The 20,099-nt window shown below is 39.3% G+C and overlaps 1 protein-coding gene across 1 annotated transcript in view; it reads left to right on the plus strand.

The window, feature by feature from the left end:
* ARHGAP29 (Rho GTPase activating protein 29) overlaps nucleotides 1-9,601 on the plus strand; it is a 69,584-nt gene extending 59,983 nt beyond the window's left edge. The window contains exons 20-22 of the mRNA XM_006882478.1: nucleotides 4,606-4,938; nucleotides 5,064-5,160; nucleotides 8,739-9,601. Of these exons, the coding sequence (XP_006882540.1) occupies nucleotides 4,606-4,938; nucleotides 5,064-5,160; nucleotides 8,739-9,601 (1,293 nt within the window). The remainder of the gene's footprint in view (nucleotides 1-4,605; nucleotides 4,939-5,063; nucleotides 5,161-8,738) is intronic.
* The last annotated feature ends 10,498 nt before the right edge of the window (nucleotides 9,602-20,099 follow it).

The raw sequence follows: 20,099 nt of genomic DNA on the forward strand, positions 1-20,099 counted from the left end.
AAATGTGTTCATACAGAAATGATCTTCCATCATAGGCTCCTTGTGCTGCATTTGGGCTGGGAAATCACTGATGGAAACAAGGTTCCTGTCCTTAGGTGGTCATCTCCAGGAGACACCTGACAACACAGATCTGCAAACAAGAGTGTTACTCTAACAGAGCTCTGCACACCCTGCCGAGGCAGAGTGAGGGCAGCCCAAGGAGGTGGCCTTTGAGCTGGACTGGAAGAAGTGAGCACAGGCAGTCCAAGGGTTTCATACAACCAAGCAACATTTAGGAATCAGTGAAGTCTGTTATGTTAAAAAATTTCATTTCATACATGCTTTATAATAGTAAACAGGTCCTGGTTTGCAAAAACATCAAAACATCATTATTACTTTATTATGTTAAAAGAGGTTTAGTGTATCTGGATGTGTTTAATTTTATGCATAGAAGCATACACTGTATGCTAAGATCTGACTAACTGATGTTAGATTCATATCACATTTAAAGACAGACTTAGGAATAGAATTAATTTATTATCTGGCAGCTGTCTATATTGATTGGTGAACTTAAAATCTCAACAGCTGTCAAGTAATTTCCAACTTCATCAGGCCTACAAGACTGTACATTACAGTGAGTAGATATTATCCATCTTTTTCCCAAGGAGCTGCTGGTAGATAAAACTGCCAGAGATATGCAGCCCCTGGGTTAGCATTCAAGAACTCCCCATGAACTACACCACCAGAGCTGGCTATGCAAAAGGCAGAGAGTAATAGACACAAAGACACGAAAGAGCATTTCGCATTTGGGAACTCAGAATAGCAGTAGCTAGATCTTCCTGTCTTCTGATACTGTCTACTAATCAGAATTAACTCATAGCTGAACCTCCAGTGGGTTTAAGAGGCTGAATATCAAAGGAGATTGCCCATCTTTCTCCCAAGGATCTTCTAATGGCTTTGAACTAGTGTGGTGTCACTCCATGCACTGCACCACCAGAACTCCCCTTAATCAGGCTTAGTCAAGAAACAAGAAAATCATATACCTGGTGTGAAAAACAATGTATTAGAATTTTGTAAATGAACTAGTATTAGGGAAAAAAAAAAGGAAAATCATATGCCCAGCAGATGAGGTGATTCTCTACCCTGAAGAATCTGAGTTGAGACTCATGCTCAGATTGCCTGCTAGGTCTTTTGAGCAGCAGTATGAACAGTGGGCTGGAGGAGAGGCTGTTATGTCAGTTGGGATCTCCCCTTGAACATAGTCATAGAAACAAAAGATGCTGAGAACCTGAGGCAAAGGCAGAGTGAAGGGTAGCACAATAATGGAGATCTTTAGGAGGGAGAATCCATTAGACTTGAAGGTATCTGTGCACCATTTCTAGTATAAGTCCCCAGTTGTTGTTTTGTGACATCAAGTTGACTATGACGTGTAGAGACCCTGTGAGCAGTGGCTCTGAACCTAGTGCTATCTTGACCCAGACTCAACGACCCAGACGTACCTGACCCACTGTCACAGTTACTGTGACAATCCATCTAATCCAGGTCTGCGCTGACGCTCTCCCCTTCCAAGCATGATGTCCTTCTCCAAGCACTGGTACCTCCTGGCAACATGCCAAAAGTATGTGAGACAGAGCTTCAAAATCCTTGCTTTTAAGGAGCAAACAGGTTTCACTCACTCCAGGACAGCCCTGTCTGTTCTCTTGGCAGTCCATGGTATGTTCAATACTCTTCTCGAGCATCACAACCAAATGGACCAATTCTTCTCCTGAAGTACCATATACTGAGATGGGAGCCATTTTTAAAAACGTTTTCTTTTCTCTTTTTGTGGCTGCAATATTTCACTCAGCATAATGTCCTCCAGGGTCACCCATTTTGTATAATATTTCATGAGTTCTTTGTTTCTCAATGCAGCATAATATTCCATTGTGTGAATATACTACAGCTTCTCTATCTATTCGTTTGTTGACGGGCACTTGGTTTGTTTCCATCTCTTTGCTATTGTGAACAACACTGCAAAAAAACATGAGTGTGCATATATCTGCTTTGGTGTCAGTTCTGGTTTCTTTAGGGTACATTCCCAGTAGTGGAATTGCTGGGTCAAATGGTATTTCTATTTGCAACTTTTTGAGAAAGTGCCATAGAGCCTTCCATAGTGGTTGCACCATTTTACACTCCCACAGTGAATAAGGGTTCCAGTTTCTCCACGGCCTTGCCAACATTTGCTGTTTGCTGCTCTGTTGAATTTTGCTATTCTTACTGGGGTAAGATGCTATCTCATAGAGTTGTTTTGATTTGCATCTCTCTTAGAGCTAGGGATTTTGAACATTTCTTCCCGTGCTTGTTAGCCATCTGAATGTCTTCTTTCGTGAAGTGTCTGTTCATATTCTGTGTCCATTTTTCAATTGGGTTATTTATCTTGTTGTGGCACTCAAGTATTCTATAAATTCTAGATATAAGTCCCTTACCAGACTTGTCACTTACAAATATTTTTTCCCAGTCTGTGGCTTCCCTTTTTACCCTGTTGGAGAAGTTTTGGGATGTGCATAGGAATTTATACTTAGAAGGTCCCATTCATCTATTTTATCCACTCCTGGTTGTAGGTTTTTCAGGATGCTTGGAATACTGTTTATGGTATGGATTAGGGCTTTTAGAATACTTCCAAGTTTTTCTCTAATAATGTTTATGGTCCTTGGTTTTAGTCCTAGGTCCTTGATCCATTTTGAGTTGTTTTTTGTGGATGGTGTAAGGTGTTGATCTTACTTGAGTTTTTTACAGATAGTTTTCCAATTTTGCCAACATCATTTGTTAAAAAGGCTGTCATTTCCCCACTTAACTGATTTAATCTCCTTGTAAAAAATCAGTTGACCATAGGTACATGGCCTGATTTCTGGATTCTCAAATCTGTTCCATTGATCTATGTGTCTGTCATTGTACCAGTACCATGCTGTCTTGACCACCCTGGCAGTGTAGTAGGATTTGAAATCAGGGAATGAGATGTCGCCTACCTTGTTTCTCTTTTTAAGGAGTGCTTTGCTTGTTCTGGGCATCTTTCCATCCCAAATTAAATTGGAGATTGCCTTTTCCATCTCATCAAAGAATAAAATTGGTATTTGAATTGGGATTGCATTGAACATGTAAATTGCTTTTGGTCATATTGTCATTTTCACTATATTGAGTCTTCCTATCCATGAGCAAGGTATAGTCTCCTTTTCTCCTTTTTTTTTTATTTTTTATTTTTTTATTTTGTGTGCGTGTACCGTCAAATCAGATCTGACTGGTACAGGAGTATATTACGCCTCCTTCTCCGGCAGAGCATCTGGTGGATTCGAACCGTGTTTCTCTGGGATTGCAGTGCAGCTTCTTGCCACTAGGCCACCATCCAGGTCTCTTTTTATTTCTTATAGTAATATTTTGTAATTTTCTTTGATAGATCCTTTGTGCTTTTGGTTAGATTTACTCCCAAGTATTTAATCTTGTAATTAGCTATTGTGAAGGATGTTGTTTTTCTTAGCTCCAGCTCTGTATTTTCTTTGTCACTGTAGAGAAATCCAACTGATTTTTGTATGTTGATTTTGTATCCTGACACTTTGTTGAATTGGGCAACTCTGTCCAGTAGTTTTCTTGCTTAGTCTTTAGGGTTTTCTAAGTATACTATCATATCATGTGCATAGAGAGATAATTTTACCTCCTCTTATCTCTTCTTTCCTTCTCTGGTCTTACTGCTACCACTAAGACTTCCAATACAATATTTAATAGGAGAGGTGATGGTGAGCATCTTGCCTAGTTCCTGTTCTCAAAGGGAATGCCTTTAATTTTTCTCCATTGAGAACAATGTTGGCTCTTGCATTTGCATATATACTTTTTACTATGTTGAAGAAATTCCCCTCTAATCCTATTTTGTTGAGTGTTTTAATCAGGCAAGGGTGTTGGATTTTGTCAAAGGCCTTTTCTGCACTAACTGATCGATCATTAGTTCTTGTTCTTTGTTTATATGATGAATTACATTGATTGTTTTCCTTATGTTATACCATCCTTGCATACCTGTTATGAATTCTACTTGGTCATTGTGATTTGGGGAACCTAAGAAAAGAGGGGATAAATAATGTATACTGCATTGAAACAGATGAGGGAGAGAGCTGTTTAAAAGGAATATAGGGTAAGGTATTATTTTCATGAAAAGATTGCAGAAAAAGAAACAAATATTAAAGTGGACTGTGGACTTGGGGGTTGAGATTGTATGACAATGACAGCATTTTTTTTTTCTTCAAAGAGAAAAAACTAACTGGTGGAGGGGGTGGGCAGGGAGGGAAATGTGCAATAATGAATTAATGGGGAAAAAATTAAATGGAAAGAATATGCTGTAAAAAAAGTCATCTTTTTATTGATGTAACAATTTCAATAGCTCTTTTACCTACTTAAATTTAACCCTACAACAAATTCAATTTTACATGTGCTCAGGTTTTGAATAAAAGAAATTAAATCTTTTCATGACCTCAGTCCCCCACAAAGAGAATTCTACAGTCCAATTTCTCTACTATTCCCAATCCATTTTGTAAGTAGTATCAAGAAGACCATCAAGGAAGTCTAAGAAGTAAAGCACATATTATTTTGAATATTTTATTTTGCAGGGTTGTAGACCATGCAGAGAAAAATAAAATGAACTCCAAAAATTTGGGATTGATATTTGGTCCCTGCCTCATTAAGCCAAGACCAACAACTGCTCCTGTCACCATAAACTCCTTTACTGAATATTCTCATCAAGCACGATTAGTGGAGTTCCTTATTACATATTCACAGAAGATATTTGATGGGCCCTTCCAGTCACAGGCTGGAGTTGTGGACACTGCAGGTGTAGGTGATCCTGAGGCCAAAATCAGCTCTCTTCCAAAGGCTGTGGTGCCACCAGAAGAAAGGGACTCAGAACATCTCATGAAGCCACTGTTTTATTCTTCAAAGGAAGTAAGTTCTGACCTGAAGGAGTGTGTTGAAATTTTCTGATGTTTACATTAGTAAGTTAAAAAGCTTTGGACTGTTTTGAGGTGTGTTTAGTGATTCAAGTTTAAATATTCTCTTTTTATCAACAGGATATTCTTACTACAGATAGTGAAAGCAAAGGTTTAGAAGCAGTTACACCATTTGGGGAATCAGACCGCAAGCAAAATTCATTTAAAAAGTGCACTGGTGAGTGGCCATGTAAATAAGTTCTTTGCTAACTCTAAACTGTGCCAGTAGAGCATGATTGATGCCAAGGTTAGTGGAGTTGAGTGATGTTAGAGAAAAAACATCATTAGGAAAAGAGTCTGTAGCGCTCATTAAGAATGTTGTCTTTCAAAAAAAAAAATGAATGTTGTCCTTCATCGTACCTTGCCTTTACATGAACACCATTCTTTACAATGATCTTACTTATAATAAAAGCCCATCTTAGAATTTAAAAGTATTTTTGGAGGTATTTTTGAAAAGTGTTTTTATTATTTTACCGTCAGATGAAGACAGGGCAAATATGTGTTAATCAATGTAAAAATTAGCATATTTTCAGTATATTGTAACTGCAACTTAAGGAATCAAAGTAGACTCCTAAAACTGGATTGCTTATTTTCCAGAAGCTTTTCCCCTGATGCCTACCTTGAGCACATTAAGAACAGTTATGTTTATTTGTTTTCTTTTGTTTTTTTCTTTCACTGCAGCCAGTGTATTCAGTGTTTGTCTTATGGTAATTCTGGTTTCAGTGATTGGTAACTGTCAGCTGGTGAAGATGATTCTACTTGTTTGTGTAACTCTCTATATTATTCAAACTCCAGGACCCACTGCCATCAAGCTGATTCCAGTGCAGGACATGTAGGGCAGAGAACTAAACCATAGGGTTTGCAAGGCTGTAAGTCTTTATGTGAACAGAGTGCAGCATCATTCTCATGAGGAACAGCCAATGGGTTTGAACTGACTGACCTTTTAACCTTTTAAGCACTATACAACCAAAGCTTCTAATTCATTGCTGTCTGAAAAGGGGGAAATGGGACACAGAGATACAAGGCCCTGAGCATCTCTTTCAGAGATGGCCAGAAAGAATGAGAACAGCACAGCCACTCACCACCTCAGAGCAGAAAGCAGATAAGAGGCTGTGGCCCAGCCCCCTGGTCCCTGTAGAGCCTCGGCAACAGCAAGAGGTCCTTTTATTCATTGCTGTCTCACAGACTGACAGTTACTGTACCAGTGATAGGGATTATTAGGGAAGAAAGTTGGAGAAAGGGGGAGGCAAAGAATATTCCTTAAAATAAGTCCAGGTTTTAGTCCAGCAGCTCCACGGCACAATTGTTCAATTAGTCCAGGCTTCAGTCTCAGGTCAGCAAGCAGCTGTTCTTTCCATAGTCAAAGGCAAGAGTAACAAAAACCGTTAACTGTGGCCAGCAGCAATGCAAGTAGTGTCAGGTCACACCTTGCCACAGTTTCTGCACAATGCTAGTCTCTCCACTACCAACGTCTCGCTACCACAGGCCTTACATGTCACAAGCCTTGCTCGCCTTAAGTCTTGCTGCTCCATGTGGGAAGCACTCTTTCATTTATCCTAGGCCCACAGCTGATACAGATTTTCAAGACCATGCTGATTTGCAAAATCATGTGTACCATCAATTAAGGTTGCTGGAGACCAGAGGGGCTAACTAATGGCTAAAAAAGCCAACTTTTAGTCTACCACAATTGCTAACGTTGTATTTTAGCCTGTCAAAATGTAGGCAGCTTTGATATGGAATACCAGTGGTCATAGACTGAATGGGCTGAAAAGAAGAGCTGTAAGACTCATTGATGGTCTGCTTGCTGTGTGCTAAGCTCTGTGCTGATCATGTGTTCCATTTCTCTGATTTGATCTTCATCACAGTTCTCTCAATTAACCACACTGAGACTCACAGCCTAAGAGAGGTTAAGTCACATCCAAGGCCATAGTCCAGTCAAGTATTAAACCCAGACCTGTCTGATTCCTAAGCCTGTGTTTATTTTACTATCCTCTAGTTAGGAATAATAAGAGTATTGAGTGGTCTTCCCCGGAACAAAGTGACAGAGCTGAGACAGGAACTCAGGCAAGTGGGCTGGAAGTCTTCACATGCACGCTTTAGGCTTTAAGACTCTCCCTCAGAACATCCCATCAGGTACACTTGATGCTCACAGTCCAGTAGCAGTGCGGTCAGATCCCTAAAATGGCCTGTGCATGTGGAAAGGACCTGAGAAACAGTGAGAAGGCATTGACTCGGTGCCTCAGCCGTATCATGCAGTGAAGGGTCTGAGATGATGATCAAAGGTGACTCTGAGGGGCCCCCTGTATGCGTGGATGTGTCCCCGTGATGTGGGGAAGACGGTGACAGGGAGGAGGACCCGTCAGTGGTGCACAGGGCAGTCGAAGTTACAGCCATAAAGGTGCCAAGGCCCAGAGGTATTGTCTGTGCAGCAGAAAAGACAACGAGCAGAGGGTCAGATTCTTCCGAGAAGAGGGAATTTTAGGGGGATGGTGCAAAAAGGCACCAGGTTTAAAGGAGATGATGGATGTAGTTTGAGAAAACATGGACATGGTTCCAACTAGGTAGGAATATAAATGTTTGTGACTGTCAGTCAGGTTAGTTCTAACTCATGACAATGAGAAGAAAGTAAATCTGGAAGCAAACAGTAAGTGAGGTGAATGACGTGTTTAAAGTTAGGTGTGCTTACCTAACAGAAAACTTCAACCTTCGTTTTACAGGCTGGAGGTTATAGTCCATTTACTAGTTCATCATCTCTGAAGGCATTTTAATGTATTAATTTGTTATTCTGGATTGAGGGTAAATGAATGGCAGATTAAGTAAACTGGTAAAAATTTTGGGATTTAGAGCACATCCGTGTTTGGTTAGTGTGTAAATTATTACCACTCTTCTGAGGTTAATTAACCAGTATTGAAATTCTGACAGGCCTTTTGCCCAGCAATTAATTGATCATACACATGAAATGACTTTTTTTTTAATGTTTATTGGGGGGTTTGTTGTGTGTTTGCTAATCTGTAGTGTGTTTTGTAACTTTTTATGGTAATGATTTCCAGTGAGTAGAAAATTCTAGAATTTTAAATTCTTAAGTGTACCTTTAATTTTTTTTTTTTAGTTCAGTTTTATTTTTTAAAATGTACAGTTGGTTGAACCTGTTTATGCATCTTCTCCAGCAGTTGGGGCATCACCACCTTTGGTGTTTCTGGTGTAAATCACTTGAGCTCTGTGTTTTGAAACCAGCTTGATAAGCCCTTTCCTTAGCAGCTCCTGAAGGGCTACCCTGGCCAGGGAACCCTGAATCTTCAGTCTCTCTGAGACAACAGCTGGGGTTATAAGCTTATAGTTGGGAACTTCTTTACAAAGTTTGTCATATGTGGCTTTGTCAAACAAGACCATGTTATTGAGTTTGTCCCGAACTTTGCCTTTGGACCACTTCTTCTTCTTGGCGTTGCCCCCAGATTTGTTCACTGGGTCTTTGTCCTTCTTGGCCGACTTCCCAGCGTCTTCCTTCTTCTTGTCATCCTTGGGCGGCATCACGAAGCTCAGAGAGGAGCTACCACAAGTGCAGCCTTGTTAAGATGTCGGAGAAAAAGTGTACCTTTAATTTTTGATGACTATTTGATTCCTCTGCATAGTTAACATATATTCCATAGAAATATCTAAGGCCATGTTTGGAGTGCGTGTCCATCTAGAAGTCATTCACATTTCTTATTTAACTAAGTGCCACAGTTTAATTTTTAACTACATCTACTTCTTTTTCAGATGACAAGGAACATTGGCTTCCTGACAACAACATTGAAACCTCATCCCAGAAAGATGACGATGTGTATAAGACCCGTAAGTCACTTGTTCTGAAATGTGATAGAGATGCCAGCTATGTTGAAAGACATACTCGAAGGAGCAGGGTAATGGTTAGACCTGTGAGTTTGCCTGTAGATAGACTCCTCCTTGCAAGCTTTCCTAACGACAGAAATAGCAGATATGTGGGAAATGTCAATTCCGAACAGTTTTCTAAGAATCCTGCCCTTGAAGGAGTTCATGAAAAAGACAGCCCCAGTACTGTTTGTTCCAAACTTGATGACAGTGACCTGCAAATACTACACAAAACTTTGGACAAACAGTCTGAGCAGAATGGCCTGACCTCAAGGACAGCGAGGAGTATACCCAATGTGCAGCAAGAGAAAGGAGTGACAAGTGTGAGGACCAGTGGGGACCAGGTGGTCAGGGCCACCCAGCCCAGTAAGCCATACACCGAGCCAGTCAGGTCAGCAAGGGACGCACTGGAACGAAGGTCGTCGGATTCAAATCCTCTTGCTCCTGTCAGAGCACCCAGAACGCTTCAGCCCCAACACTGGACAACATTTTATAAGCCACGGACTCCTGGTAGCACTGTAAACAGGGGTGAGAAGAGGCCTGGCACCCCACATACGCTCCGTGCTTACAGAGTGAAATCACTCCCAGACTCGGAAAGTGAAGCAGCTTGTCCTGGTCAGCTGGTGGGTAAGCTCAAGGAGAGCCCCAAGGAGCAGGGCCAGCCAGATGGGAACCCAGCATGTCAGAGACCCAGGCTAAAACGAATGCAGCAGTTTGAAGACCTTCAGGATGAACTCCCTCAATTTGTGTAGGGTTGCCAGAACTTTGGTTGTTTTATTGTGTGGTATTGTGTTTGTTTTTGAAAGAATGTTTGATGGTGCTACTTTGTATAGAATTGAGAAACTCTGGATTTTGTTTCTGTCATTTTAGGTGTGAGTCTGTGTTGGTTACATGAAATAGTTGGTGGGTTAACAGTTATATTTGGTCCCACTGGAATTACCTTTAAATTCTTTATTTTTTAAGTTGTGAATATAATGTGTGGTCTCATATTTTCAAAAGATTACTTGATTTTTCCCTTAAAATGGTTCATATAAATGCATCCTTAATATATATTTTATTTGTCAACTGATAGGAGCAATTGCAGAAATAAGCTGTATTTTTTTTGAAGTGAAACTAAAAGCTTATTTATGGAATGTTTCCAATCAAGTATCTAAAGACTTGTTATACTTGTTCCCAAACTCTATTACTGTCTGTATGCTTCTGTAGCCATCTGTGCTTTGTTATGTGTAAACTTTTCTTCTTCAATTGACAATTCGTTTTTAATACCTTAAAATTTATGTAATGGTCAAAGGACTGCAAATCTTTATTTAATGGCATTTGAATTACTAGCCGATTTTTATATTACAGTCAGTTGATTATATGGAGAACATGAACTTAAACTTGTGTTCAAATTGTCATCTTTGGCTCTATATGATTTTAAACATTTGATATTTTATTTTCTTCCAACCTTCAGTTTTATTCTACATATGCTTTTGTTTCAACAATAAAGTACTTTGTCTTTATTTTATATAATGGTCAAAAAAGTGCCTATTTCAGAAGTTTTTAAATTCAATACATTGCCTCTAATGTATGGATTTTGTTTTTAACAGTTTATTTTGTATTAAATGGTTTCACTTACAAATGCTTCTCTGTAAATTATTTTTGTCTGTCAGCCACTGAAAATACATATTTCATCTGAATTGAGCAGAGATTGTTTAAATGGATTCTAATACATTCATTAAATCTCACGGTCTGAAATTGGAAAATGGTTTAGATGATAGGTCTTGTTTTATTTATGAAATCTCCTATTTTAGAAGTAGTGCATTCTTACTATGTTTTGAGATTCATAATTTTGTCTAAAAAAGAGTGTAAAAGGGATCTGAAAAATGGCCCCTTTTTGTTATATGTGACTTGTATATATAATAAATGTTTTACTTGATGTAGATATACACCTACACACATTAACTCTGTAATTATCTTAGGGTCTGATGTCATCTCTGAAATTATTGCTTCTCATGGGGATGGATTTTAGAAGGTGCTAGCATCTTTTAGGGGTTAATAATTGGGCTCATAGATCCCTTGACTAGGGTATGAATTGTATTTTATGGACAATTGCTTGTACTTTTATGTGATGTTAGGAAGTAGGGAGAAGTGAAGAGCCAGACATTTCTGTGTTGGAGCTTTGTTTTTGTTCTCATTATATGAAATAAAAAATAATCTTATTGTCTATGAGAACCTAAAAACAAAATAATCCTCACGATGTGCCGAAAACTTTGCTAAATTTCTTACATACATTATTTTATTTCCTTTCACATTCACTTCACCTCTCAAACTCATTGCCATTGATTCAGGAAAGACACAGGGGGGGTTGGGAGGCAGTAAACTGCACAAGAGGAGATTACTCATCTTTCAGCTTTGGAGCTGCTGGTGGATTCAAAGTTCCAGAGAAGCACAGCTTGTGGGTTAGCAGTGCAACTCTCTGGATTATGCCAGTACAGCTCCATTTTTCTCTTCTAGAGGATGAGAGTTACTTTGACCCTATGATTGTATATTCACTGTATTCCTTTCTACTGGCAACTAAGGGAGAGTGAAAGTTTGGGAAAGAACTCTTCACAGTCAGAAATTCATTACTGTTGGTTGACTCAGAACTGGCTCATAGCTAATGCTCCAGCAGATATCCAAGGCTGTAAATCACAGGCGAGTAGATTGCCCATCTTCCTCCCCCAAAAGGCTCAGTCTTTGGCTTAGCTGGGCAACTCCCTGCAGACTATGCTATCAGAGCATAGAGAATTTTTAAGTACTTAAAACTAGGTCCACTTTGCAATGTAATGTGCCTCTCGTTCCAGAATGTTGTCATGTATATAGTGTCTAATCATACATTTCCTTCAGACAGTTCTTCCCCTCATGTGTTCCAAGGCAAAGTATTGGAAGGGAGGAGGAGGAATGGAGTGGAAGGTAGGAAAATGTGCAGCAATGAATGAATCAAACCCCAATCTTTCTGTAAACTTTCCTGAAAATCACACACACAAAATTTAAAAAATTAAAAAAAAAAAAATAACCAAAATCTGCACAAGAGATTTGTGGAGAAAATATAAAGCATATGAAGAGTTATTTAAGGGGACCTTAAATAAGTGGAGCATACTACAATGTACATGAATCAGAAGACTTGGTATTGTAAAAATACATGTTTACTTCATATTATATACTTAATGTAATCTCAAAATATATTTTAACCAGTTAGAAATCATATTTCATGACCCTCTAAATATTTACACATGTATTTTCTCAAAACAAGTTGTCTCCTACGTAACTACAGTAAAACTATCAAAATTAGGAAATTAAGCATTGACGTAATAATTCTATCTGCCATATACCTGACTCGCACTTTGTATGTTGCCCAAATAAGTTCCTGCCAGGTTTACTTCTTAATTTTCTTCTTTTGTCTCCTTCAATCCGGGAAAGGTCCTTTCTACCCTTTTTCTGGCATGACTTTGCTGCTTTTGAGTACAGCCCACTTACTTTGTGGAGCATTCCTCAGTTTGGATTTACTGAATAATCTCACAAGATTAAATTTGTTATTGTTAAGTGCAATCAAATAAGTTCAACTAATAGAAACTCTATGCACAGAGTCCTGCCTGATCCTGTGCTGGCCTCACAATCTGCTGTGCTTGACCCCTCTGTTACAGTCACTGGATCAATTCCTCCTTGAGGGTCTTGCTCTTTTTTATCAACCTCCTACTTTTCCATACTGGTTGTGTCTTTCCTAGGATGTTCTCCTGTATTCTTGATTTTGCTGTTTTTATACTACTATGTTATTGAGTCACCTGTGGCTAATAGCAACCCTATTTCCAATAGCTGTGAACCCTGTCCTATCCTGATCCAATCTCACTGACTCTGACACACCCACCCCTACTCCCCAGTTACCTTGTCAATGCATTTCATCTGGGGTCTTCCTCTCCTTTGTTGTCCTTCACCCTTCCAAGCATGATGTCCTGTATTCTTAGTGCATCCTAAAAACCAAAACCAAACGCTTAGAGTTGATTCAGACTTAGGGCACCCTTCTTCAGCTTGCCAAGGCTATAAATCTTACAGGAGGTAATTGAACATCTTTCTCAGAAGCCTGTAGATTTAAATCATGAACCTTTTGGTTGGCAGGCCAATCTAAGTCACCATGGTTCCCCAGTATACCATCCAAACTCAAATCTGTGCCATGGTATCAAGTCAAATTCATAGCAATCTTTCAGGTTTATTTCCAAGGCTGTGGATCTTTCTGGGAGACATGGCAAACCCTAGTGGTATGTGAAATAGTGTAGACAGTCAAATCCACCAGCTACCCCCAAGGGAAAAGGTATGAATATTTTTCTTCCCATAAAGATTTATAACGGAAAATTAAAGGGTTGCTTATAAGCAAAAGTTGGCTTTAGGGCTTAATATATTACAGGAAATGCCATGTTCTTCTGTGTCGATACTAGTGATATTTACTTTGATCATTTGGTTAGGATAGTATCTGCCGTGTTTCCACATTGTTGTTGTTGTGTTCCATTGAGTCTGAATTGACCCATAGCTGACCTTCCAGCGGGTTTTAAGAGGCAGTTAATCGCACAGGAGATTACCCATCGTTGTCCTGTGGAGCAGCTGGTGGATTCAAACCAGGTGCCTTCAGGATTGCAGTGCAGTGTATTGTCACTGTGCCACCAATGCTCCCTTTACAGTTATCTAAAAACTATATTATACAGTTCTTTAAGACTGTGAGAATGGCTTGATTCCCATCTAATTGTTATCAGCTCAGTTTAGTCCATTCATTCTTGCTTGAGTCAATTATGATCAGTTATAGACATTTTGCATTGGAGTAATTTGTACTCCTGATGAACCTCATGTGATGAACCTTAGAGAGTAGAACTGCTTGAAAAGGTTTTCTTGACCGTAGTCTTTCCAACACAGATCATTAGGCATTTGTAGCACTGTGTCACAGGTAGGTTCAAACTGCCAACTTTTAAGCTAATGTAAGCCATTACACACTGTCACTAACAGGGAGTCATTGTCATGGTGGTTACCAACTGGCAAGTCTCTCATTTCTGCTGCTTTGACTGGCATTCTGAAAGGAAGAGCTGGCCCTTCTTCATTTGTTCATTTATCCATTTATGTCAGCATGGATTCCTAATTAAACCATATTATAATTACTACTGTTATTTTCAATACTGTACTTTCCCCAGATTGGGGGCTTGCACACTGACTGTGAGCTCTTTTGCCTTGTCCTTATCATGCACTCACTGTTTTGTACATTAAGAGTCCCAGGCTATGGAAGGAAAAAATAGGTAACTATTTCAAAGAGATGTGTCAAGCTCCTGCTGTACTTTATGGAACTCAAGATGTGACAAGTGGTCATTGACAGTGGGAAGCAACTGAGTTTAAACACTATTGGACAACACTTGGAAATACATTAAATGTGTATATGCACCTGTGTGTCTGTACACACAAGGATCAAGATGTGCAGTGTGTGTGTGTGTGTGTGTGTGTGTGTGTGTGAAATCTTCAATTTTAATTCAGTATTTTAAGTTCAGTTTTTCACTTGCTAAATTTATAATTTAAATCAGTGAAAAATTTTACTCAAACAGTTATTAACACATTATTTCCTCCACTCTTCCAGGTTCTTAACAATGCCAGTTGCCATCTTGCCCCAACTAACTCCAAAACAGCCAGTAAATCCTCAGCAATAACCATTACTAGTTCTCACCACACAGATGACAAACCTGCTAGTGGAATCTCTAGCACTGAGTAGCTTCATTTAGTGGCTTCAGCTATGTTGGTCTCAACTGTAATGACACTAATTTTGCCCAAACAATTTGCATCCTACACATCAATTATCTAACCTCAGTGGAGTGGAGGGAAAGGTCAAATTCAGTATTGTGCTTTTGAATTTGCAGTACATTGTGGATTTTTATTTTATTAGGAAAAGTTTAAAAACTGACAGCAATGTCTAACATAGATGTTTATGCAATATATAAGAAATTTTTTGCTATTCCTTTTTCATCTATGCTGTAATACTTGGAATATTAAAATATTACTAGTATCACTTGTAATAATATTTTTGTTAAATGTTTTTCTAAGCAAGCAATTTAATTTCTTTTTGTATGCAAACTAGGATCTTAAAAATAGAGTGAGAGATTAGTTGGCCATGTTTCCCACTTACAAGAGTGTTTTTGGTTTGCTTTTGGCTCTTAGGTAAACAACTAACAACTAGTAGTCATTGGGCTCACAAAAACTTATTTCTGGTGTTCTCCTGCCTGATCGCTCAAGGGTGCTGTAACCTTTTTTTTTTTTTTTGTAATGATGAAAGAATTGAAGAAAAGACAGGACATGGCAGTGAAGATGCAGAAGGAATGACAGTGCAGATGGCACTGTCACTGGAACACTGATTAGTAAGTTAATGTTTCCTTGAAAAATTAACATCTGCACATGGACTATGTGTTGATGCTTTATTTACAATTGTAGACACAGAGCCTGGCACGTAACAAATGTGTGCGCTAAGCAAATTTTCTGTATCTCAAATTGGCTTTTAGAAATCTTCCAACAAAACCAAACTGTTTTCTGTACCCCAAAAACTCAGTTTTCTGAGTTTAGATTGTGGTCAAGTGAGTAATGTGTGTTGTAATTCAGTACTAATGAATAGTCTGTAAAGCCTCTAGCTTCAAGTACAGATAACTGAGTAACTCTTCATTCACATTCAGTGATTTTTAAATGACTTTTTAATTGGATCATAGATGCAGAACTGTGTAAATCTACATGAATCATTGAAAATGTGATTATAACTTTTAAAACTCTGACCACAGTTCCTGTTACAGATTAGTAAGAAGCCACGAGTATACCTGTCCCAGCACAAAGACCTGCTTCCCCAAAGTCTGTTCCCCAAGGGGAACCATTGCATTGAACTATATGCTATTAATTTCCTGGCTCATGTTTATTTCTGCCTGTGTATTATTTGATTTTGCTTTTTAAAAAAATCCCTTTATTAAGTGGGACATTTGACTGTCTTGTGACTTACTACTTACAATCAACAACCTGGTTTTGAGATTAGTCATGGAATGACTAGGGTTCTTTTAAAAAAAAACCACTAGAGTGGAGTGTACCATTAAATGAGTTCCCTATGATTTCTATTTTCTTGTTGCTTTTTTTACCTTTATGAACAATGCTACAGTTTTGTTGTCTTGCTTTCCCTCCTTTCTTTACCAATCTACTTTCAAATACTTTGTGATTATCATCTACTCTCATCTTTACTAGGACCAATCTTCTTAACTACCTTTCTGAAAGGAGAATACAGACTTCTAAAAATTAGGTAAATTCCCAAAGTTACATGTTTGTTGCCATCAAGTGGATTCTGTCTCATGATAGCCCCTGTGTATGAGAAAGAACTGCTTCAAAGGGTTTTCAAAACTTCCACATTTTGAACTAAATCACCGGCCCTCTCTTCCAAGGCACCTCTGGGTGGATTTGACCTGCCAGCCTTTGACTAATAGGTACCAACCAGTAGATTCATCAACAATATGTGTTATGTAGATGGCACAACCCTGCTTGCTGAAAATGAACACGACCTGACACACTTGCTGCAGAGTATCAAAACCAGCAGCTTTCAATATGGATTGAAGCTCAACATCAAGAAAACAAAGATTATCACAACTAGGCTGATTGGCAGCATCATAATGGACGGTGAAGAGACTGAGATTTTAACAGCTTCAATTTGCTTGGCTTTATAATCAACACTCTTGGTACCAGCAGCCAGGAAATTGAAAGATGAATTGCATTGGGAAAGTCTACTGTCAGAGTCCTCTCCAAAGTACTAAAGAGCAACGATGTCAGTTTGGACACTAAGGTACAGGCCATGGTATTTGCAATTATTTGCTATGCATCAGAAAGCTAGACAGTGACAAGGAGAACTGATACCTTGAGCTTTGGTGCCGGGGAAGAGTATTGAATATACCATGGACTTCTAGATCAAGTTCATCCTGGAGAGGGTGAATAAAGCTGGGATGCTCCTTCAAGATAAAGATTCTGAAGCTTTGTCTGACATACTGTGGGCATATTGCAAGGTGGGATCAATCCTTGGAGATAGACATCATGCTTGGGAGGCTGGAGGGACAGTGGAAGAGAGGAAGACCCTGGATGAGATGGATTGATTCAGTCACTAGGGTAATGGGGATAGGCATGCCAGAGACAACAAGATTGGCACAGGACAGAGCAGGGTTTAGGGCTCTTGTACATAGGGTCACTATGAGTCGCAGGTGACTCAATGGCACATGACAACAACAACCACCCAGGGAAATAGACGTTCTAGAGCTTGAGCCCAGGTTCCTTTATTGTAAATTCTATCTCACTTTTAAGTTTGTTTATCTTCATTTTATTTCAGTCAAAGGCTATCCAGGCATTTAAAATGCTACATGTTTGTTTTTTTACCATTTGGGTGAAAATTTGCAGAGCAGATTTATTTCCTATACAAAGTATTTTATACATTTTGGGTTTGACACTGATGAAAATCCCCTCTTGGTAACTGCACACTTTCTAATTCTTCCGGTGATTCTAGATTCCTTTTTTTTCTACCAAGTTATTTACAAAATTTGAATACAAATTTGAACAAATTATTTCAATTTCCCTCACCCCTCAACCATCAAATTGTACAACCCAATGATTAATCCCCTTTCCCCCCTGCATATTCACATCCCTCTGCTTCCAGCCTCTACCCCCTTCCCGGATCTTCATACTCATTCTACAATAATGGTTTTATATAATATTTATCCTTATGAGAGTGAGTTAGTTCACTCAGCATAATGCTCTCCAGTCCCTCCCAAGTTAGGTAATAGTTTACAAAGTTATTGCTCCTGCATGCTGCATAGTATTCCATTGTGTGAATGTACCATAATTTCTCAATCCATTCATTTGTGGTTGGATATTTAGGCTGTTTCCATGTTCTTGTGATGGTGAATAATGCTGCTATGAACATTGGTGTACAAATCTCAGTTTGTGCCTCAGTCCTCATATTCTCGGGGTATATTCCAAGTAGTGAAATACCTGGGTCCTCTGGAATTTCTGTGTTCAGCTTTTTGAGGAAGCGCCAAACTGCCTTCCAGAATGGTTGCACCATTTTACAATCCCACCAACAGTGTATGAAAGTTCCTTTATCATTGCTAGGATATTGAGATCCAGGTTATCACATCCCATACCCACCGCCAGTTTTAGTCTGTATATTAATGTTTATTTGTTCAGTTAAAACCTTTATCTAAAATTGGTAAATCTTCTCCAGGCTTTTGTGAGTTTTGTGATAATGAGAGAGTAATGGGACAGATGACAGGATGAACAAATCTACCTTTGTGTCCTCTGTTGAAAAGCACCTTGGTATATAGTGCTAGATGGAGAGATGCTAACAAGTTTAAACATGGCAAGTTCATGGCTTATATAAAATCTTTAACTTCCACTCATAATCACGAAAGGATCAGTAATCCAGGTGGGAAAGAGTGAAGCCCTAAATTAAGGCACGGCCTGTGGGCATGGTGATCTAAATCCCAAGGTCTTCTTAGGAACATAGTTGACTCAAATAATTAGTGACTCAAAGTGACTGTGGTTTGGTGGAGTTGGACAAGGCAGAAAAGGGGATGTTTATACAGAAAATTTGGAGACATAATAATAATAATTCTCTTCAGATATCATAAGTAAAGGCAAGGGGTTAAAGTTCAATATCTTGTCTGTTCTTTTGGGCGGAAGAAAGGCCCACAACCAGGAACTGGAGGGAGGCTGTTTTCCTATCAGTACAATATATGGGATTTTTAATTATTGGACCAATTTTAAACTAGAATGCATCATTTTGTGATTTGATGATGTCTCAAAAATTGAAAATGCCTTCAAGGCATAATCTAGAGTTGTTATTAAGTAGGAAATTGATCAACTCTAAAGTTTTTTTTTATGCTCTAAGATTCTGTGACCTTGAATTTGAAGGGAAGTAGATTTTTCTAGGTGCTGGAAATCCTAAAATCATCTCAGTAAGCAATTTCAATATTTTCTTTGTGCCATGCTGTTATACTAGTTGTTGTTGTTGTTGTGTGACGTAGAGTTGGAACTGACCCATAGCTGACCCTCCAGCGGGTTTTCAGAGGTAGTTAATCACATGGGAGGAGATTGCCCATCCTTCTCCCGTGAAGCGGCTGGTGGCCTCGAAATGTGTACCTTCAGGATTGGAATGCAACTTCTTGCCTCTAGGCCACCAGAGCTCCCTGTTAAACTAGAACGAAGTATTTAAACATCGTTACCTAGACATCAGGCCATGGTCTTTGATACAGGCCATGGTCTTTGCAATCGCTTGTTATGCATCAGAGAGTTGGACAATGACTAGGGAGGACAGAAGGGGAGTTGATGCCTTTGAGCTGTGGTGCTGGAGAAGAGTACTGAATGTACCATGGACTGCCAGGAAAACAAACAGATTCATCTTGGAGAAGATTAAACCAGGCTGCTCCTTGGAGGCAAGGATTCTGGGGCTTCGTCTGCCATACTTTGGACATGTTGCCAGGAGGGACGGGTCCTTGGAGAGGGATATCATGCTTGGGAGGGTGGAGGGACGGCGCAGGAGGGGAAGACCCTCTATGAGATGGATTGATTCGGTGACTGGGATAATCGGGATGGGTGTGTCAGAGGCAGTGCGGTTGGCACAGGATAGAGCAGGGCTTAGGGCTGTTGTGCATAGGGTCGCTATGAGTCGCAAACGACTCGACGGCACATAACAACAACAACCTAGACATCAGGGAGTTCTGATGACCTAGTGGGAAAGGAATTATGCTTCCCACTCACAGTAGGTGATTTATATCCACAAGCTGCTTTAAGAGAGAAAGGTGGGCAACTGTATGATTTACAGTCTCTGGAAAAACCTTCTTAGGGATCACCTAACAGTCAGTTCTGACTCAATGGTAGCAAGTTTTAAGACAGCAAACAGCATCATTCAAACAATAACTGCCAGTCTAGGATATTATATAAAGTGAAACTACTCTTAATATATGAACTTAGAATATAGATGTTTTCAAGCAGAAAAACAAAAGAGAGACTCAGTCACCAGCAGATACATATTAAAACTCTGAAGGAAATTACTTATGGAGAGGGAAAATTATTTCACGTGGTTGTTGTTGTTGTTGTGTGCCATCGAGTCGCTTGCGACTCATAGCGACCCTATGTACAACAGCCCTAAACCCTGCTCTATCCTGTGCCAGTCTCACTGCCTCCGACACACCCATCCCGATT

The sequence above is a fragment of the Elephantulus edwardii genome, unplaced genomic scaffold, assembly GCF_000299155.1.
Source record: "Elephantulus edwardii isolate Elephantulus edwardi_28Jun2011 unplaced genomic scaffold, EleEdw1.0 scaffold00020, whole genome shotgun sequence".
NCBI lineage: Eukaryota > Metazoa > Chordata > Mammalia > Macroscelidea > Macroscelididae > Elephantulus > Elephantulus edwardii.